The sequence below is a fragment of the Zootoca vivipara genome, chromosome 6 (assembly GCF_965207765.1).
Source record: "Zootoca vivipara chromosome 6, rZooViv2.hap1.1, whole genome shotgun sequence".
Taxonomy (NCBI): domain Eukaryota; kingdom Metazoa; phylum Chordata; class Lepidosauria; order Squamata; family Lacertidae; genus Zootoca; species Zootoca vivipara.
This window is the reverse complement of record NC_142589.1, coordinates 67919273-67941175: the sequence shown is the minus strand read 5'-3', so window position 1 is coordinate 67941175 and position 21903 is coordinate 67919273. Positions and strand designations below refer to the sequence as shown.

The 21903-nt window shown below is 46.7% G+C and overlaps 2 protein-coding genes across 2 annotated transcripts; one reads left to right on the top strand and one right to left on the bottom strand.

Moving 5' to 3' along the window:
• The first annotated feature begins 2406 nt into the window (after nucleotides 1-2406).
• Nucleotides 2407-11780, top strand: LOC118086750 (trypsin-like). The gene is made up of 6 exons (XM_035118743.2): nucleotides 2407-2452; nucleotides 4227-4319; nucleotides 5771-5930; nucleotides 7881-8134; nucleotides 9002-9138; nucleotides 11602-11780. The coding sequence occupies exons 1-6, from the start codon at nucleotides 2407-2409 to the stop codon at nucleotides 11752-11754; spliced, it is 843 nt and encodes a 280-aa protein (XP_034974634.1). The 3' UTR covers nucleotides 11755-11780.
• A 1924-nt stretch (nucleotides 11781-13704) lies between these two features.
• On the bottom strand, nucleotides 13705-21649 carry LOC148685387 (kallikrein-15-like). Its single transcript, XM_088671323.1, has 4 exons — nucleotides 21643-21649; nucleotides 21129-21282; nucleotides 18951-19101; nucleotides 13705-13933 (listed from the first exon to the last, which is right to left on the bottom strand). Exons 1-4 carry the CDS (start codon nucleotides 21647-21649, stop codon nucleotides 13778-13780), a joined length of 468 nt encoding a protein of 155 aa, XP_088527449.1. The 3' UTR covers nucleotides 13705-13777.
• Between the last annotated feature and the right edge of the window lie 254 nt (nucleotides 21650-21903).

Sequence of the window (21903 nt, the reverse complement as noted above, 5' to 3'; positions counted from 1 at the left end):
TTTAAACCTTTGCTGCCTCCAGCGTTGTTAGAATCTCTCACCTGCAGTAACTCAGATGCGGGCTTATATAGCAGCAGGCCATCCCCATACTGTACAAAGAGACCACATGTTTGGTAAGTTAGAAATGGTTTACTTATAAACTCTTCAAAGGACAGGTTCATGGGCTTTTTCTTACAGCAGAAAGAAAACATAGGCAGTAAACTTAGGTTCCAAAGTAGTAAATATTTCTAAATTTATTTGTATAAAACCACAAAGATGGCTGACTAAAGCCACACGGTCTAAGCTTGGTTCATATATTCAAATAGAATTTCCTGGAGCATTCAGCTTTGACCTCCTTCCTGGTATGGTTCAAAAGGCGAAAAGTGAAAAGAACAAAGGCTGGATAACCCTTCCCAAGGTGTGACCTTGTGTGACCTAGCTAAGCCTGGCAGGACAGCTTGCTCTATGTTCTTAACCCCTTCATGCATTAATTCGATTTAAGCAGGTTGGTTATATGAGGCTGCTTACCCCACATTTAGGCCAGTGGGCACGTTTGCTTTTTAAGTGAGTGCTTTTGGTCATGTCTCTCTACTATCCACTGGATCAGTTTCCTACAGGGGGGGGGCATATGCCAAGTTTGAAGCAGAAATGGGTGCAAAAATTGCCAATGTTTGCTTATACATACCGTTGAGAGCAGAAATAATAATAATAATAATAATAATAATAATAATAATAATAATAATAATAATAATATATTTATACCCCGGCGGCTTCCAACAGAAGAATAAAATAATCAATTAAAGATTAAAAGCCTCTCTAAACAGGGCTGCCTTCAGATGTCTTCTAAAAATCTGGTAGCTGTTTTTCTCTTTGACATCTGATGGGAGGGCGTTCCACAGGGCGAACACCACTACCGAGAAGGCCCTCTGCCTGGTTCCCTGCAACTTGGCTTCTCGCAACGAGGGAACCACCCTCGGCACTGGACTTCAGTGTCCGGGCAGAACGATGGGGGTGGAGATGTTCCTTCAGGTATACTGGACCGTGGCCATAATTCGACTGAATATGATCAGAAATCACAGCTGTTATTGTTTTCAGTCTGCAAACAATCTTAATCGTTTATTCCCTCCCCCTGCCACCACCATGCTTCCTTTGCACTGAAATGAACGGGTTGGAATAATGTAACTGTAACTTAACTTACATAATTTACATAATCAATTACACAAATTGCATAATGTTCATTGTTTACATACTTAATTCCATAAATCGAGTAAGTTAAGCAAGTTATGCTGACAGCGAGACAAACAACATCATTTCTGGCAGAAGACAAACTGCAGCAGAACAGAAACGGTGATGCATGTGACAGAGACAGACAGGTTTGGACAGAAAACTGTGGTTTTTTACATCACTTTTTTACATCAGAGAGAGACAGGCAGCTTCTCATGGCATATTCACCTAAAGCTCATTGTGGCAAAATTGGGGCTCCTTTGATTTAACATGACTGCAGTGTTGTGAGGTCAGATAGGCTGCTAGCCAGGGCTGGCACCAACACCTGGTATCTTTGGACAGTTGACAAGTCCCAGTGTTGAAATGTGCCCTGAGCTCCCTGCCCTTTAATTTCCCTCCCCAACCTGTTGCTCCATGCAGTGCTGGGCTCTGCATTTCAAACTGGGTTCCTTTGGAATGAAAGGTGAGCTAAAAGCAACCTGACTGAAAAATGAAATTAATGAAACCAACCACACAAAGTGAGCAACTTTCCACAAAGCAGGCTCCATTCCCATGATCTGTGTCTTTAACTTGTGCAGTTCCTTAGGCTTGGCAGAAAATTATTACCAGGTCTGTGCATTTACGCTTTTCAACCCAGTTAAAACTAAAGTGGCAAAGACCTGCCGTGGAACAATAGTGGGGAGGCTGACACTAGTCTATCTCTCCCTAAGGCCCCTCCCAGTGACCATTGCTCAATTTGCAGCCTTATCCAACAAAGAGGGGGGAAATCCTTGTAATAATAATTAAAGGCTGACACCTCTTCATTAGGAGGAGTGCCTAGAAATTAACAATGGCAGATGAGGCGTCTGAGGCCCTGTAAAGAAGGCATGTGGCGGATGCAGGCACAAGTCGAGAAGAGAAGCGTTGGCCCTGTTGGGACAGGAAAGTATACAGCAGTTGGGAAGAGCTCAGAAGTACGGACCAATACACCAAGGAATCTGCTGGATACAAAACCAGTCACACACGGTGATGAATACTCTGCAGAGCCCTCTTTAGCACCCTTCTCATTAAAGTAGAACCATCCAGGCGTTGTCGGCAGGTATCAGTTCACAGCATTCCTCCAAACCCTCCAGTTGTATCACAGACAGGTAGGTGGGACTGCTCTTTATCTTTCTCAGAGATGGATGTCATCCTTCTGAGATCTCACCAGAGGAGGTGACTAGGATGCCCTTGTTTGGAAGCAAAGCTTCCCAGTTCACCATGAAAGATTGTGGGCAAGGGGGCTGTCGAAGATTTCAATCAGATTTTTTTTTGCAAGTGACCTTTTCTAGAAGGGGCTACTGGAGAGCTCCTTGCAAATATACATCTGTTTTTCTATTCTCATGCTCATCAGAATGGCCTATATAACATGTCAGAATGCATTTTGTTTTGTCCCATTTAGTTCTGGTTAGACCTTTTGATAAGTAACCTGCCTACAAATGCCAGATAGTAATTTTTAATAAGATGTTTCTATGGTAAAGAAGCATGTTTGCTTTCAAGCTGATGTTCAACTAATACCCTTCTTGTTGGGTTTCCATTTCTTCCTATCACAAGAAAAACTATATGTTTGTTTGTTTGTTTGTTTGTTTGTTTAAAAATGTGATTTGAGATTTCACTTTTGAAATGATGGCTATTTTCCTGTGTCTCACAGAGTTCCCCAGCCAACTGGGAAATATATGCAGGTGTTCTCAATGAAGGGCATTATAGGGGGGGGATTGAAATCCCATGTAGACCAGAACATGCCTCTGAATGACAGCTGGGTGGTGATGGACAATATGCCACAATTGTCTCTTATTTACCAGAAATAAATCCCCTTTCTTAGTACCTATCCCTGGTAAAACACTGCCCACTTTCCTACCTCTTAAGGAGATGTAAGCCCCCTGCATTCAGGGTGACTTACTCCAGACAGCAGCCATGACTGCTCCCCCTGGAAGGAGAGGCAAAAACACCTCCAATTGTACCAAGGAATTGGATGGAAATTCAATTCAGTTTGCATTTAAAATGAACTAAACAGATTTGCACTTCAAAATTCACACTTTTCCAAAGTTTGAAAAGCACTTCCCTAGTAAAGTAAGAGAATGCAAATACTGGGGTAAAGTGTTCACAAAAATACACTTTCTAGTTTAAAAATAACATAAAAATGTCGGGGTAAATTGCTTTGCAAAAATGTGTCTGTTAGGGGAAATTGCATGCAAACATGTGTATATTAGAAGTCTGCATTAAAATGCTGCTGAATTCTCACGAGGATTTGTTCATACAATATTCACAAACTGATATGGAAATGTGGAGAGCTGACTTGTAACATCCTGAATGGGGGGCGGGGGCGGGGGAGGAATTGTCAAGGATCATTTGGATGAACTTGAACAATGAATTTAACATGAACCAAATTACAGTGGTACCTCGGGTTACAAACACTTTGGGTTACAGAATCCGCTAACCCAGAAGTAGTACCTCAGGTTAAGAACTTTACCTCAGGATGAGAACAGAAATCACGCGGTGGCGGGAGACCCCGATAGCTAAAGTGGTACCCCAGGTTAAGAACCGTTTCAAGTTAAGAACGGACCTCTGGAACGAATTAAGTTTATAACCAGAGGTACCACTGTAGTTTTGTAAAGGGATGGTGGTAAACTAGAATCAGTTCCTTTTTCAACATGTTGGACTTGAACTAAAACTAGTTCCTTTTTAAAATAGGCTTTCTAAGCTCTGAAAATTATGTGCTCTGCCAACAATTGGTGTCCTTCTCCCTTTGAGGCTTGAGGTATTGCAGTGAATTTCACACCTAGGTAGAAATGTGAATTCAGGTATCTCTACATCCTAGGGATGGTGCATATATTGCTGGACTACAACTCCCAGTATCCCTAACCACTGGCCACGATGGAAGTGGTTGGTGGAAATTGGAGTCCAAGAATATCTGGAGAGCCACTGGCTCCCCATTCCTGCTGTACCCACTATCCACAAACACTGCCTTGGCTTTCTGTGACCATCCACTCTGCTTCTCTCCTCAGCTGGTCTACTGACAGACAGGCCCTTCACGGTCTCATGCAGTGACATGACAGCCATGGAGATGGTTTCACTGGCACTGCTGTTGGTGTCAGGAGGTAAGATTGTACAAACATGTTTCCAAACCAAGTCACTGTTCTAAATGGGGATTTCAACCTCGGGTAAATGACAGCGCGCATGGAGCATGTTGCTCAGATGTACACAGGATATGCCAAGTCAGACCAGTAATGTCAGCACTGACTGGCAGCAGCTCTCCAGGATTTGAGGTAGGAGCGCCGCCCAGCCCTATCTGGAGACGCACTATTTGAGCCTAGGACCTTGTTTCACTTAGCACTGGTGCAGCTTTCCTCAGCCTTAGGGCTGCATTACCTTGTAGGCTACCTTCCGGGGGCCACATTGCAGTGGTTGGTGGGCGGGGCTAGAAGGAAAAGTGGGTGGAGCAACAAATGTTAGTTTACTCACACAACACTCTCTGTCCTTCCTGCAGGTAAACAAGAAGCACTGGCAGAGTTCAAGGATATTTTCTAGCCAGGACAGAACATTCCAGAAGGGTACAAAACAGGACCAGTGAGAAGTGTGGGCTGTGGAGAAGGGGTGCAGCTGGGAAGCAGGTGTGGCCTGTGGGGAGTCCTGAGGCCCAAATAGAGAAGGCTGCAGAGCTGCATTCACACAACACACACACACACACACACACACACACACACCTGAGGTTTTCCACTCTTTCCATATAACAAGGGTGGGGAACCTCTATCTCACAGGCCAATCATGGCCTGCCAGGGGATCTAAGTTGGCCCATAAGACCATTTGTCCCAAGCCATGCCAGTCCACCCATCAGCTCTCCACTCAGCCCATCCACTCAGCCAGCAAGGAACAGAGGCACACAGGCAAACTGAGAAGGATTCAATGCCTGCTCATCAGCTAGTGAGCAGGGGGTGAAATCCTGCTCAGTTCAGCAGCATTCCATGCAAATCCCTCCCTGATTCAGGAAGCGGTTTGCATGGAAACCCCCTGTTAGAAGACTGGGGAGAAACTTTGTTTTAGCAGCACCTTGCTGCAAGGGGCTTTGACGTCCCAACTTCAGGGCTTGTAAGCACCTTGCATCACAAGTCATTGTGACATCAGGTTGTTGTTGTTGTTGTTGTTGTTGTTGTTGTTGTTGTTGTTGTTTAGATTTATATACTGCCCTTCATCATAAGATCTCAGGGTGGTTCACAGAATAAAACTGCCCAGGTGGGCAGATGTTCTGAAAGGCGTCAGAGGCCAACAATACCTGGAGGGCCATGGGTTCCCATCCCATGATCTATGCATGCAACTAGCCATGGTAGCTGTGTGCAGGCTCAAAGTTCAGAGGCATCTCTAGGTACCAGTTGCTGTTGATACAGCAATGGGAAAGAGTTATGGTCTTCATCTTCTTCTAGTGGGCATCCCAGAGGCATCGGATTGGCCACTGGCTGGGAAACAGAATGCTGAGCTCGATGGACCCTTGCCTCTGGTGATGCAGCAGAGCCTTTCTTACTGTCCCTGTTCTCGTCTCCCCCCCCCCCTGCAGCAGCTGCGCAGGAAGAGTCACGAATCGTTGGAGGAACCACATGCATGAAAGGTTTCCAACCTTGGCATGCAGCCATCTATGACATGAACCGGTTCTATTGCAGCGGGGCTCTGGTGACCATGGAGTGGGTGTTGACCGCTGCACACTGCAGACTCCCAGGGTACGCCTTTGCATCTTTGACCTAGCAGATTGTCAGGCTTCAGGGAGCCCGATCCCTCCCATGGTGCCAGCCAAGAAGCAGATAAACAAAAAACAGTTCTTACCAAGTAACTTATTCACTATGCAGCCAGAGAGACGAAGGAATGCAGTCGACCTAGGATAATGGCGTTGCTCTGAGTGAAGTCCCACCCCTTCCATCTCCCCTATTCTATGTCACCCCTGCGCCGGCTGATCTGTGCTTTCTGCCTCTGAGTTTTCTGTTCTATTACTCTCAAGGCATGCCTTGTTCTGGGAGGGGGGCATCAGGAATGCTTTCAAGAGACACTGAGTCTGTTAGCTGTCTCTCCCCTGGTGCTTCTTCTTCCTGCTGTTCTCCCAATATTTCCCAGCTCCTCCCCTCTGCAGCCTCTGAACTATGCCCTTCTGCAAACCACTGTTCTAAATCTATACTGTCCTCATGTTCTTGGGAAGGTTCAGGAGAAGGAGGGTGGTCCCCACCATTCCTCCTCAGTCCAGCCCCTGACACAGACTGCCTCTAGCAAAATCCCCTCTTCTGCCTAAGGGTCCCTCCGGCTGCCCTTTAATTGGGCACATGACGACTCATGATGCCATCTAGGTGGGCACACGCAATCCCACTCTCAGTACTGTTGGCGCCTCCAGAAGGTTTGGGACAGTCACACTAGTTCCACTTCCAGTCAGTGAATATCCTGTAACTTCCTGCTGAAGCCCCACAACTTTTTATGCCGCAAATGTTCTGGATTCATATTTGTCCTGATTTTGTTACACAATATCCCCTCCAGACAGCGATAGTGTGGTTGCATTGGGGAAGCATCACAGAACAAAGTAAAGCAGAATGAACTCACCACTAATGCACAGTGATTGAGGCAAGAACATGTTGCAGAAGACAATGAAACCTCAGCCTAAGTAGTTAACATGAACTTTGCTCTAGCCATGGCAGTTCTTGTAAGAGAAAATTGATAGTAGTGGTGGCATCTTTTATACTAGGATGAAAAACTTCTTTTGTTTACTCCAAAGGGCTACATTCTCTAGAAGATATTATGTTAGGGGCTGGTGGTTGATGGCAGTGGGACTAGAGCCAAAAGTGGGTGCATACACCATACATTTAAAGCACATAACTTCTCCCTCCCCACACACAAAAATCCTGGGAACTGTAATTGGTTGAGGCTGCTGGGAATTGTAGCTCTGTGCCCGATCAATTATAATTCCCAGGATCCTTAGGGTTAAAAGAATGTATTTAAATGTATGACATGTGTGAAGCCTCTCCTCCAGCCTCCTGTCACCTGCATGAAATTAGACTAATGGCCACATGAAATGAGGGCAAATTGCTGTCAGGAGCTAGAGTTGGAAGCAGGCCAGCAATAAAACACCCTGTGTCAGTTAACGCTTTATTCAAAGAAACTACAATAGCACAGGCCTAGTCATCCCATCAACTCTTCCCAGGTCTTGCTCCAAAGAGGCAGTTGTGAGGACGTCCCACTGCTCTCTAATACTCCTCCCTTGGGTCTTTCTCCAGCAACCTGAGGTGTCTTCATCTTGTCTCTCTTTGCTCTGCCCTCTTCATTCCTCTTTGTGTTCTGGGAGACCAGGAGGAGAGGAGCTGGTCACCTCAGGAAGGGGATATTTCCCTGGCTCCTTCAGCAACCTGGCTCTTGCCCCCTTCCTCTCCAGCGTCTGCTTCTGCTTCTCATTCTGGACTGCTCTCTGCCACAGCCTCTTCCCACTCATTAAACCCTGTTGCCTCTTCAGCTTCCAACACCTCCTCCTCCCAGTCTGCTCCCTCTTTTCCCTCTGACCACTCATCGTCATCCCATCCCATCTTCCCCTGGGGGTTCCCCAGCCAGTCCATGACACCATGCCACTCTAGACTTTTAACTACTTCTCTTTCTCGCAGATTTCCCAAGTAACCCCCTTTTGCCTTGCCTTCCTGCAGCACCACTTACGTGCGCCTAGGAGTGCACAACATGATGCGCATGGAGGACACTGTACAACAAAAGAGAGCGGTCCGGCTCGTGCCTCACCCAAACTACGACTCCGTCAGCAAGGACAATGACATCATGCTGATCAGGCTCTCCTCGCCAGCGGCCATCACCGACAGTGTCCAGCCCATCAACGTGGCCAATCAGTGCGTTGCTCCAGGAACGCAGTGCCTTGTGACAGGGTGGGGCAGAACCAGCAGCTCAAGACGTAGGGCCTTTGAATATTCTAAAAAAAAAAATTAAGGCAGAGGTGGGAGAGGGGCCATAGGAGCAGTCGGAAAGATTTTGCCACCAAACAGATGTGGGTTGTATCGATCAAGCAAAACACACAATCAAGCAAGCAAGATCCCTTTATTCAAACAATGTTCCAAAGAACACAAGCAAAGGCCAAATAATGCCAACAAAGCTTAGTAGTGCCTACATGGGCTGGAAGCAGCACTCCAGGGTTTCAGGCAGGGCATCTCTCAGCCCCAGCTGCAGGAGCTGGAGATTGAACCTGGGGAGCTACAGCCCTTCTCTTGGAAGCGGCCTTATTGTCAGACCAATTGCCCATCTAGCTCAGTGGTGTCAACAGCCAGTCCAGATTTTCGGACAGTGTTTCACCACCCAGCCCTGAAACATATGATCTCTGTGTATGTGTGGTTTGTGAGAGAGAGGGAAGGGTGTGCTTGGGCAGAGAGAGCAGCGAGATATATGTGTGGCTTTGTATTTGTGGTACGTATGAAATGTGAGAAATGCCTATGTGGTATATTTTTCCAAGTACTGGGGAATGCTTCCAGTTGTTTTTTAGATAGCAACAGCATCATTGAGTCTGTGTGTGTGGCAGGGTGTGGGTGGGTGTGTCATTATTGCATTATTTCCACGTTCGGGACCAGCAGCACATAGCGGACTTCCCATGGTCGCCTTGCCCGAGAGGGAGCAGCAATGACTGTGCACTCTCTAACTTTGTGTCCTGTCATGCTCCTGCGGGCGCCATTTTGTGACTGGCGCCCACCACCCTTTCGCAAAATTCCAAGTGCGCTACTGGTCCAAAACGTTTGGCGACCCCTGAGCTTGGTAACTGTCGTCTCTACAGCAAGCATCCCTGAAGAACTGCAGTGTCTTTATCTGCCCATCATCACGCAGAGGGAGTGTGAGGCAGCGTATCCTGATGCCATCACCGAGAACATGTTGTGCGCCGGCGTGAGGCAAGGGGGTGCTGACACTTGCCAGGTGAGGAAAATGCTTTAATTCAGAGGCAACTTAGGGTCAAACTAGATCATGGGTAGGCAAACTAAGGCCCGGGGGCCGGATCCGGTCCAATCGCCTTCCAAATCCGGCCCACGGACGGTCCGGGAATCAGCATGTTTTTACATGAGTAGAATGTGTCTGTTTATTTTAAATGCATCTCTGGGTTATTTGTGGGGCATAGGAATTCATTCATTCATCTCCCCCCCCCAAAAAAAATATATAGTCCGGCCCCCCACAAGGTCTGAGGGACAGTGGACCGGCCCCCTGCTGAAAAAGTTTGCTGACCCCTGAACTAGATGGTGCGCAAAATGCATGATTGTATGATACAGAAGCACCGACTTGGGCCCCAGGTTATGGGTGCCCAGTGTGGTGTTATGTCATCATGTTAGGACATGATGTCATGATGTCACATGCCCCAAAGTCTCAGAACCTTACTTCCGGTGGCTATGGAAATCCAGTTCCAAGGTCTCGCAAGGCCTCAGGCATGACTTCCGTGGCTTCGCGAGGCACTGGAAGTTGCGTCGGGGGGCCTGCAGTGTGGGTGCTGAGCACCCACAATAACTTTTGTGGGTGCTCGGGCTCCCAGGGCCCCCTAGAGATGGCACCCCTGGGATGAGAGAGAGAAAGAGAGACAGACAGACAGACAGACAGACAGACAGACAGACAGACACAGACAGAGAGACAGGGGAGGTACAATCAGGATCAGCATAAAGGCTCCTTTAAAACTATTCCCCCCATGTCACTTTCAAAATACAGTATAAACATTCCAAGCCAGCGCTGCCATTAGGCAGAGTGAAATGAGGCAATGAGCAGCTTGGAGGTGTTGGGAGAACGAGAGTCCTGTGTCACCATTCCTGGGGCAGCCCATCCCATTTCACCCTATGAAATGGGAATGTGCCACTCCCTGCCCCACCTGTGCTGTCATTCCCCCCCCCCCACAACTATTGCCACCACCAGACTGCCCTCCCCCCCACGCCAAGCTCATCAAGAGCTGAGAGTCCAACAGTAGGTGGAGTGCACCTTGTTCGCATTTTGCCTGTCTCCTGCTATGGTCCTTATTGTCTCTTGTTCGGATGCCTTGTTTCTTGGGCCGTACTTTTGACCACCTGCTTTCCATCTGTTCCAAAGTGACTTTAATGTAATTGCTTAATTTTACAATATGTTTTAAGCCCGGAACTGCCTGAGGACGTTAGAGGCTTGTGTGCCCGTGTCTGTGTTCAAGCATCTGTGAGCTGCTAAGACCGAGACGTTTTCTGTGTTTAAACACCCAGAACTGCCACTTCATGTTTAGTTTCGATAGCCAGGACCTGCAGCAAAATGCTGTGGTGTGAGACTGCTCCAATTCAGGGTTTCAGCCAGCCATCGGTTTATGAACACAATTGGTACCTCGGTTTATGAACACAATTGGTTCCGGAAGTCTGTTCATAAACTGAAGCGTACATAAACTGAAGCGAACTTTCCCATTGAAAGTAATGGAAAGTGAATTAATCCGTTCCAGATGGGTCCATGGCGTTCGTAAACCGAGGTTCCACTGTATTCTATGGCCACTGAGCATGCTCAATCTTCATTGGACTGTTTTGGAGTTTGTTCAGGGTTTCTGTCTCCTTCGAGGTTTTTCCCCTAAAGTCTTTTTTTGTACTTTTACAAACCTCAAGGTGGAGATGGGTGTATCTGTGGGTTTCAATTTCACTCAGTTGCTAATATTTCTACTCTTAAGTTCAGTACTCCACACTTTCAGATCAATTCGTGACTTAGAAAATAAATATCTTCAAGAACAGTCATCAGCATTTTAGTGCTGATGTTTGTCTGCAGTGTTGCCTAATGTAAGCATTTTTGCAAAGCACATTTCCCTAATGTGGGGCATTTTGTATGGTATTTTCACTAATACATGCGCACCTTGCTCTGTATATGCATTTTTGTACACATGACAAAATTTGGATACACGTAATCTGTCAGGGAGGTGCCACATGATGACTTTGTACAGGACACTCTTTCTTTCTTTCTTTCTTTCTTTCTTTCTTTCTTTCTTTCTTTCTTTCTCTCTCTCTCTCTCTCTCTCTCTCTCTCTCTCTCTCTCTCTCTCTCTCTCTCTCCCCCTTCTATCTCTCTCTTCTTTCTCTTTCTCTCGCTCTTTCCCAGGCACTCGCTTCTTCTTAAGAGAGGTCTGAACAGATTGCTTGCAAAAGTCACTTGAAATTAAGCCAAAGACTGCTACACTGCCTCTCTACACCATATGACCTAGCTAGAAAGACCTATACTACTCATTTTAATTGGTTTGAAGAAACCAGTTAAATGGTTAAGCTTCCCCCTGAAGACCCCTAGGAATGTGGCCTTGGGAATTTTGAATTATCACAGAGCCTAAGCTGAAGGTTCCTGAGTTCTAGCCAACATGATGAAATGTTCTATTAAGACTTCACAAGGGGGTGGGATTTTCTCCCTGTGCAGGGTGATTCTGGGGGACCCCTCATCTGCAACGAAGAACTTCAGGGCATCGTGTCTTGGGGTCCAGAGGTGTGCGGCCAACCTGGGAAACCAGGTATCTACACCAAGGTCTGCAACTACGTTGGCTGGATCCGGGAGGTGATACAGCGCGGGTGACGCCAGCTCAGAAACAAAGCACACAAATAAAGCATGAGAAATGAACTCAAGTCTGCATCTCCCTTGTTCTCTCCCCCTCACCCCAATGCACAAACACGATCCCATGCCTTTTCCACTCCCTGTGTCTACAAGGATGCATGCCGACCCGGCCAGTGATCAATGAGGTCGGGTGCATGCTGAGGCTGAGACTAACGATGGCCCACTGAGGGGCAGTCCTGTGTGGGAGGCTCACCCTGCTTCCAAATTTCCCAGGTGCTGAAGGCAGATCGCAAATTGCAGAGGGTTCCATGAATGCATAAGGGCACCATAAGGCAGGGGCAGAGAACCTCAGGCCTGGGGAAGAAATGCAGTTCTCCAAGTCTCTTTTTCTGGCTCTCGGGTCATTGCCCAGGCCACACCCTCTCCTTAAAAGGTATAGGGACCCCTGACCATTAGGTCCAGTTGTGACCGACTCTGGGGTTGCAGCGCTCATCTCGCATTATTGGCCAGGGGAGCCAGCGTACCGCTTCCAGGTCATGTGGCCAGCATGACGAAGCCGCTTCTGGTGAACCAGAGCAGCACCTGGAAACGCCGTTTACCTTCCCGCTGTAGCGGTACCTATTTATCTACTTGCACTTTGATGTGCTTTTGAACTGCTAGGTTGGCAGGAACTGGGACCGAGCAACGGGAGCTCACCCTGTCACGGGGATTTGAACCGCTGACCTTCTGATCAGCAAGCCCTAGGCTATGTGGTTTAACCCACAGCGCCACCCACATCCCTTACCTTCTCCTTACCCTCTCCTTAGCCACACATTTTCTCCCCGGAACATGCACCTCACCAGCCCTGCTTCATGCCCTTCTTGAATGCCCAGCTGGGTGTGTCCTTGCCCTCTCTTCATTCATTCATCCATCCATCCATCCACCCATTCATTCACCAATGGGGAAAACAGGGGTTTCCTAACAGCTCTCAACACAAACTATCATTCCAGGACTTTTTAAAAGGGTTTAATACTGTTTCAGAAGTGCAGTGCAGGATTAAAATCGGAACTGTTGTTCTTGGATTAATCAAGATTATGAAAGCAGGAAGAAATAAGAGCTTTGTAACCTGAAACCAAGTACACGGGAAGTCATTTCAAATTGATTAATTTGGTTTTTTAATAATTGGCTCTCTCTCTTTTTAATTGGATTGTAATTTGGTAATGTGACAATGTGGCTTTTATTGGGTGGGATTGTATTAAAAATGAATAAAAAATTATTATACCAGAAGTGCAGTGCAGATGGGACATAAGCCACGTCCATTATTTTGAATATGTCTGTTCTGAATGCAGCCATAGAGTTGCAAATTTTCTATGACAGGAATAAACCGTGCACTGAAAGTCATGAAGGGGGCAAGGAATGCCATTTGTTTTATTAAAAAGAAACCACACACAGAGATTCAAAAATTGAACAAATGGCAGGTGAAAAGTACCCGTGAAGATATCACTTAACAAATGGCTCTCCATTTGATTACCTTTTTCACCCAAGCAGAGACTGACATGTTTCTCCCCCCTCCCCCCCCCACACAAAGATTTTCATTATTTCCCAAAGGATTCCTTCTCCAAACTGTACAGGAAGTACTGGGAAAGACTTTAGTCTGAAACCCAAGACGACTGCTGCCAGTCAGTGTAGAGTGTATGGAGCTAATTGAGCCAATGGTCTCACTCTGCGTAAGGCAGCTTCCTATGTTCCTAAGATACATTGTATGAAACTCGTGTCAGGTTCTGCTTGGAAGCTATTGGTGCTTCTCCTTTGGGAGCAGACCAAAAGAGTTTGTGGGTGAGAGAGAACAGAATTGTAGAGTTGTAGAATTGGAAGGAATCCCGATGGTCCTCTAGCCCAACCCTCTGCAATGCAGATAGTGCTGCAGTCCAAATAAGGGAAGGCAAGAAGCAGACCTGAGTAAAAAAAAGGATGGAAGGCAGGAAGGATATATGGGTTCCTCATGGTTTATTCTGGGATATCAGCAAAATCAGGAGGGGGGAGGGTCTGATTTCCCTACAACGAGTCAGTCGTCATCACACATGGTCTCAACGATCCAGTCTCTGTATCTGAAAATGTCCATGTAGACCCCGGGTTTGGTGCTAGAGATGCAGGGCACGTCGCCCCAAGACACCAGACCCTGGAGCTTCCCGTTGCAGACAAGGGGTCCCCCGGAGTCACCCTGTATTGACAACCAAGAGAGACATCTCTTTAACCCAGGAAGGGTTGTTCTGATTATTAGTAAATCTAGATCCCCTCCTGCCTCGGGCTGCCATACGTCCAGACGTTACCGGAATCACAAAGGCGGAATTGAAATGGGGGGGGGGTTCCGAAAGGTGGCAATTTATCCTGAATCATGTCAATCGAAAAATCATGGTTTGGGGGGCATGTCTTGGTTGTTACTTTTTGAAATATGGCAACCCTACTCTTTCCTCCTAAAGGAGCCCAGGTATTAAACACACAAGTGTTAAAACATCTAAAAGCAACGCCAGTACTGTACGAGTCATATACAAACATGTTGCCCTATCCCAGCGTTCTTCAACCTTGGGTTCGCAGGTGTTACTGGACTACAAATCCCATCATCCCAGGCCATATTAATCAATAATGAGGGATGATTGGAGTTGTAGTCCAATGACATCTGGGGACCCAAGGTTGAAGAACGCTGCCCTTTCCCATGCTTGTTTACATGGAAGCAGGGGTGACAACTTGAACACAACAAGGGGGGCAGGAGAGTCCTGCCCCACATAATTGAGCACAAGATGCAGCACGCACATACCATGTGAATGGCAACTTGGGGAGGTGGCCCCCTCCAATATTTTATTGGGAGGGGTGAAGGGACCTTGGCCCCTAGGAGTTGGCTCTTTTGCATGGAAGGAAGTCTCACTGAGTTCAAGGAGACGCAATTCCCAGGTAAGTGCACGGGAACAAAGTCCATAGGTCAGGGAAAGCGAGCTTCAGGCCTGGCATCCAAACACAGTCCTCCAGACCTCTCCAGCAGATCCTTGGAGGTCTTCCAGTGTTCAGAAAAAGCCATGGGTGTTTATTATTTGCCATTAGGAAAATGCCAGTCGTCAAGACAGACGAGGGCAGGGCAGTGGGTGGGCGGAGACAGCACTCATTTATGAAATTGCTGGCTGTCAGACATTATGAGCGGCCATTAAACCATTTTGCAAGATAAGCTCAGCACACCAAAATCCACTGGATATATTGGGTCAGTGCTTTTGAATGTGTGTGATGGTACTCAGTAGCACAGAATACTGCTACTGCTCTCTCTCTCTTATTTATTTATTTTTTGCTACCCATGGCAGCCGTTTTGAGTACTAGCTCTCGGCTTTCTGTTGGCTTAACCAAAAAAACCCACTGACTTTAGACATTAAAAAAAACAATAGATGAATCAACCCTTATCTATGCACATAATTAGACTGCATCATTTTTCATAACTCACTATGGCCACAGATCTTGGGTTTCCTCAATACAGTGGTACCTTGGGTTTTCAAACACCTCGGGTTACAGACGCTTTGGGTTACAAACTCAGCTAACCCAGAAGTAATACCTCGGGTTAAGAACTTTACCTCAGGATGAGAACAGAAAAGGCGTGGCGGCGGCGCAGCGGCAGCAGGAGGCCCTATTAGCTAAAGTGGTACCTCAGGTTAAGAACAGATTCAGGTTAAGAATGGACCTCCAGGACGAATTATTTTCGTAACCAGGGGTACCACTGTATAGCATGGCTGAGGAACCCAAGGCTCTAAATGTTGTGGGACTCTCAACTACAGCCTTAGCTAACATAGCCCATGTCCAGGATGATGGAGTCCAGCAACAAGTTCGGTAGCTTCTCTTCCGGGGCAAAGTTTGAACTTTTTGGCACACATTACATAGAACACAGTGACACAAAAGGAAGAAGGGGCACTGAATAGTGAATATTGAAATACACAGATGCACTTTAAATCTAGGTAGAGCTGAAAGGGCAAAAATGTAACAATAGCAAAATCTCACCCAAAGGCCAGCAAAATCAGATTAGTTGGATGTTAAATCTTTTTAGATTATCAGCCAACTTAAGTTCCAAAATGGATTGAACGGACTATTTATATTTATATTTATATTTATACATACACACACAAACACACACAGCATTTTACCACAGCCCAATTACCACCCCCAATTTGGGGGGAGCCTTGTACTACGGTGAAGGAGGGTAATTGCCAAACATGCCAAAAGATAGATTGTGAAGATCCCACTGATTCTGTGTATTACTGCTGCTATTTCTCTAATTCACTGCTTTATGAGGATGTTAACTGAGTGCTAATAGCTCTGGAGGAGGTTTAACTGGTTGCGAACGGCAAATTAATGATAGCTGAACAGAAATGGAGGTTCTGCTGCCACTTTCCCCCACCATAAGTCATGGAAGTTGCCTGAGGTGGCAGATGAATGTTGTTGGGACCATTGCTCCTTCCCATTAGAGGCACCCAACTAGCCAGAGGCCCTGGGGTCCTTTGGTTGGAAGAGCAGGATAGAAATTTGATAAACAAAACAAACAAATACAAATAGATTCTGATATATGCATTGGCCAAGCCCCCAGCCAATGTGCAATTGGCGTCACTCCGTAGGGGCCTATGTGCATGCAGGATTGAGCACATAGGGCTCTTTTCATGGGAACAGGTGCTCACATTCCTATAGAGGGGACCCCTAAATCCAGCCATGCATAGGCCCCCTACAGAGTGATGCCAACTGCACGTTGGCTGTGGGGCTTGGCCGGTGCATATATTTGCATCTATTTGTTTTCTTTTGTTTATCAAATTTCTATCCTGCCCTTCCAACCTAAGGAGCCCAGGGCCTGTGGTTAGTTGGGTGCCTATTGGAGAGCCTCATCACATGTTCAGTATCCATAGGTATTGAATGTCCGAACAGGGCTTATATCTCAGCCTAATCCACTTTACAGGGATGTGTTATCTGGTAAAGGTAACGGTAAAGGTACCCCTGACCGTTAGGTCCAGTCACGGACGACTCTGGGGTTGCGTGCTCATCTCACTCTATAGCAGACATCCCCAAACTTTGGCCCTCCAGATGTTTTGGACTACAATTCCCATCATCCCTGATCACTGGTCCTGTTAGCTAGGGATGATGGGAATTGTAGGCCAAAACATCTGGAGGGCCGCAATTTGGGGATGCCTGCTCTATAGGCTGAGGGAGCCGGTGTTTGTCTGCAGACAGCTTCCAGGTCATGTGGCCAGCATGACTAAACCGCTTCTGGCGAACCAGAGCAGTACACGGAAACGGTACCCAGAGCAGTACACAGGAGCGGTACCTATTTATCTACTTGCACTTGACGTGCTTTCAAACTGCTAGGTGGGCGGGAGCTGGGACCGAGCAACAGGAGGTCGCCCCGTCGCGGGGATTCAAACTGTTGACCTTCCAATTGGCAAGCCCTAGGCTCAGTGGTTTAGACCACGGCGCCACCCGTGTCCCGTGTTATCTGGTACTGCAAGGCAATTGTGATGTTCCAACAAAAGGTCCTTACTTCACAGGAGTCAGTGCCTCCTCCGATCGCAGCAGCACACATCATATCGGAGTTCAGCTTCCCAGGATACAGAGCAGTGCACTCCTCCAAAGACATTATCCTGACATTTGCACAGTAAAGGACCAGAGGAATTTGCTCTAAAGAAAGAAGAAGAATTGTAGAGTTGGAAGGTTGCCACAAGCGTCATCTAACCCCCCGCAATGCAGGAATCTTTTACCCAAAACGTGGGGCTCAAACCCATGACTCTAGGCTTAAGAGTCTCATGCTCTGCTGACTGAGCTGTCCGTGCAGGAATAAGAAGTTGTTTGGGCTCTTGAGAAATATTGGTTTTACTCATAGTTCATTACATTTACAGTCATATTTCGGTTTAAGTACGCCTCGGTCTGAGTACTTTCAGTTTAAGTACTCCATGGCCCCGGAAGTGTTTTCTTGCTGGTTCCGCAGCGCGTGCATGCACAGAAGCGGTCTGCGCGCTTCGTGCATGCGCAGAAGCAACCTATTGGCGCTTTGCGCGCACACACTATCGCCGCTTGGATTAAGTACTTTTCGGGGTACGAATGGCACCCCGGAACCAATTAAGTACTTAACCCAAGGTACCACTGTACATGCTTCAAGAAGAGAGGATGCCAAAAGAAGAGTTCCGTTTCTGCGCTCTTTTTTAAACAATATCTTTACCTTTTTTTGCCTTTATCTAGGGTTGCAAACAAGTTTCCCTAAATCATGTGTGTTTTTACATTCTCACAAATGTAGGCCTTTTGAATGATCACTTTCCTCTAATATACACATTGGTGAGGGCTTGGTCATCAAAAAAAATGGTGAAGTGCAAACTTTGAAGGCTAGCTGTGTTTCACCAATTAGCCAATTAGGTAAGCTTGCTTTAAAATGTGAACCAAACTTAATTTCTCTTCCGTCCCTAGCGGGGAGGTGTTCCCATTTTTACTGTTCTCCCATTTACAAATCTCTGTGCAAGTTAAACAAAACAAAACAAATGTATCAGGTAGAAAGGGAGAGACAGGCAAACAACTAATCTCAATGCATTTGTGGGGGGGGATTGGGGGGTGAGCGTTTTATGCAGAGAAGGAAGGCATTAAGAATTCAATTTCCCACCTGCAACCTGGTCCCCTATAGTAGGACGTCCCCATGCTAAAAGCTGTAAAATTGGTTCCCTGGTGGTTTCAGCATACAGTTGTACCTTGGCTCCTGAACACAGCAAACCTGGAAGTGAGTGTTCCGGTTTGCAAATCTTCTTTGGAACCCGAACATCCGATGGGGCTTCAGAGGTTTCCGATTGGCTACAGGAGCTTCCTGCAGCCAATCAGAAGCCACGCTTTGGTTCCCAAACGTTTTGGAAGTTGACCGGACTTCCAGAACAGATTCCGTTCAACTTCCGAGGTACAACCGTATATATGTGGAGAGCTACGCCATAAATCAGGATAGCACCGCCCTTACTGGGAGAACATTGTCCTTTCTACAGCTCCTTCCGATGCCTTCACTATTTTGGATGTTCGTTTCAGAAGCTTTAGTTCTGTATCTTGGGGCAGAGTATGGTTGAGGTTGATCCTGCCAGCATCATTTACATACCTGGGAAATTGATAGGACCGCCCCATCCTGACACCATGCACATATCCCCAGAGGTTGCCCTCTGGGTAGCCAGACTTATGGGCTGCACATAATGGTTAAATACAGCTGGGCTCAACAGCTTGACCAGCATGACGTCATTGTCATAGCACGACTGGTTGTACTTGGGGTGGACGATTGTTTTCGCCACTGCCAAGAACTGTTCTGTGCCCTCCAGGACGTTCAGATTTTCATCTCCAAGCCGGACATGGATACGTCTGCAAAGGAAAGAACAGATAAATAATGGGTGGGTGAGGCCACTTGCACACCAACAATAACCAAGCCTTATGAGAAGCGGTTGTAGAGGCTGGGTATGTTTAGGCTGGAAAGGCGGGAAAGGCTGGGAGGAGATAGGACAACCATCTTCAAATATCTCTTGGGCTCTCACGTGGGAAAGGGAACAAGCTTTTTTTTGAAACAAAATAAAAAAATTCCTTCCAGCAGCACCTTAAAGACCAACTAAGTTTTTTTTTTTGGTATGAGCTTTCGTGTGCAAGAAGTGTGCATGCACATGAAAGCTCATACCAAAATAAAAAAACTTAGTTGGTCTTTAAAGTGCTGCTGGAAGGAATTTTTTTATTTTGTTTTGACTACGTCAGACCAACACGGCTACCTACCTGTAACTAAAGCTTGTTTTCTTCTTCTCTGGAGGGTAAGACCCAAACCAATGAATTCGAGGTAGAAAACTAAACATCAGGGGGGGAAACTTTCTGACAGTAAGAGCTGTTTGACTGCGGAACAGTCTCCCTCAGGAGGCTGTGGACTCTCCTTCATTAAGCAGAGGTTGGAATGCCCAATTCAAAGTGCTGGCTTTGTCCTGTAAAGCCTTAAACAGCTCAGTCCAGTGGTACCTCGGTTTAAGTACACAATTGGTTCCGGAAGTCTGTACTTAACCTGAAGCGTACTTAACCTGAAGCGAACTTTCCCATTGAAAGTAATGGAAAGTGGATTAATCCGTCCGCGGAGTACTTAAACTGAAAGTACTCAAACCGAAGCGTACTTAAACCGAGGTGTGACTGTATCGCAATACCTCAAGGACCCCTCTCCCCATATGCACCTGGACCCTGCAATAATGTTCAGAGGCCCTTCTTTGTGTGCCTCCTCCATGAGAGGTCCAGAGGTCAGCAACACGAGAACAGGCAGTGGCTCCCTGATTGTGGAATACTCTCCCCAGGGAGGCTTGCCTGGCGCCCTTGTTACATATGGGGTAACTGTGCCCCTGAAGGACCAGGTGCGCAGCCTGGGAGTCATTTTGGACTCACAGCTGTCCATGGAGGTGCAGGTCAATTCTGTGTCCAGGGCAGCTGTCTACCAGCTCCATCTGGTACGCAGGCTGAGACCCTACCTGCCTGCAGACTGTCTAGCAAGAGTGGTGCATGCTCTAGTTATCTCCCGCTTGGACTACTGCAATGCGCTCTATGTGGGGCTACCCTTGAAGGTGACTCGGAAACTACAACTAATCCAGAATGCGGCAGCTAGACTGGTGACTGGGAGCGGGCGCCAAGACCACATAACACCGGTCTTGAAAGATCTACATTGGCTCCCAGTACATTTCCGAGCACAATTCAAAGTGTTGGTGCTGACCTTTAAAGCCCTAAATGGCCTCGGTCCAGTATACCTGAAGGAGCGTCTCCACCTCCATCATTCTGCCCGGACACTGAGGTCCGGTACCGAAGGCCTTCTGGCGGTTCCCTCGTTGCGAGAAGCCAAGTTGCAGGGAACTAGGCAGAGGGCCTTCTCGGTGGTGGCGCCTGCCCTGTGGAACACCCTCCCAACAGATGTCAAAGAGGAAAACAACTACCAGACTTTTAGAATACATCAGAAGGCAGCCCTGTTCAGGGAGGCTTTTAATGTTTAATAGATTATTGTGTTTTATTTTTCTGCTGGAAGCCGCTCAGAGTGGCTGGGGAAACCCAGCCGGATGGGCAGGGTATGAATAATAAATTATATTATTATTATAATATCTTTAGGCCCTAGGCAAAACACATTCCTCTTCTCCTAGGCCTTTGGCTGATTAAACAAACTATGGTCTTTTAGACTGCGCGTGGTTTATTGTTATTGTTTGTTGCTATGGTGTGTGTTTTGGTGTCTTTCTATTGTAAACTGCCCTGTGATCCTCAAATGAAGGGTAGTTTAGTATTTTAACAAATAAATACTAGTTCGCCACATATTCCATGATACCAGCATTTCCCATGCTGAGCCAACACACACAGAGAGGGAGACAAGATCACACAGGTACACCTACTCATGGTTGCAGTGAGCAGCGGTAAGGACCCATCTTTGGTTGAGAAGGGTTGCTCCACAGTAGAAACGGGAGTATTTGTAGATGGCAGCCTGCCAAGGCTGAGAATGTGGTGGACATGGGTAGCCTTTGGGTTTCTTTCTGTACTGTGCCAGGACTAGAAAAGGAAAAAGGAAAGGCCCATTAGCATACTGATATGTAGCTAAATCCCTGCAGATTTCTCCAGAGTTCTTAGAACAGTGTTGGATTAGCCAATAGGCACCACAAAAAAATTATTTTTAAAAAAGTATTTGATATTTGAGATGGGGGGGGGGCTGGCATCCAAGTAGCCGTCATGGGATAGCTCAGTTGGTAGAGCATGAGGCTCTGAATCTCAAGGTCATAGGTTCAAGTCCCATGTTGGGCAAAAGATTCCTGCATTGCAGGGGGCTGGACTAGATGACCCTCGGGTTCTCGTCCAAATCTTATTCTAGTCATCATGGGTGGGGGGAAACAGAACTTTGTTAGACTTTCTTACATTCCATTACACACTCCTCCCTACTTTTTCATTCTCAATTAAAAAAAAGACATTTTATCTTGTGGTTTAGTATTGTTCTCATTTTGAATTACATGGGGGAACACCCTAATCTTTTCAGTGCTTAGGACCTACAATGCCCATCACGCTTAACAAACTACAGTTCCCAGTATTAAAATTAAAGTGATATTAGAGTGCTTTAAATATGTGCTGTGGGTGTCACCCTAGTCCTGAATGCAACCGGTTTGGAAAAGCTATCTTTAA

Bases quoted from the DNA above. Each gene is read 5' to 3' on its own strand.
- LOC118086750 (XM_035118743.2), top strand. From the start codon at position 2,407: ATGCCCTTGTTTGGAAGCAAAGCTTCCCAGTTCACCATGAAAGATT. The intron at 2,453-4,226 runs GTGGGCAAGGGG...TTCTCTCCTCAG, and splicing joins CCAGTTCACCATGAAAGATT to CTGGTCTACTGACAGACAGG. The intron at 8,135-9,001 runs GTAGGGCCTTTG...TCGTCTCTACAG, and splicing joins CAGAACCAGCAGCTCAAGAC to CAAGCATCCCTGAAGAACTG.
- LOC148685387 (XM_088671323.1), bottom strand. The intron at 19,102-21,128 runs GTAGGTGTACCT...TTTCCTTTGCAG, and splicing joins GCTGCTCACTGCAACCATGA to ACGTATCCATGTCCGGCTTG. The intron at 13,934-18,950 runs GTATTTAACCAT...TTGTCAATACAG, and splicing joins TCAAGCTGTTGAGCCCAGCT to GGTGACTCCGGGGGACCCCT.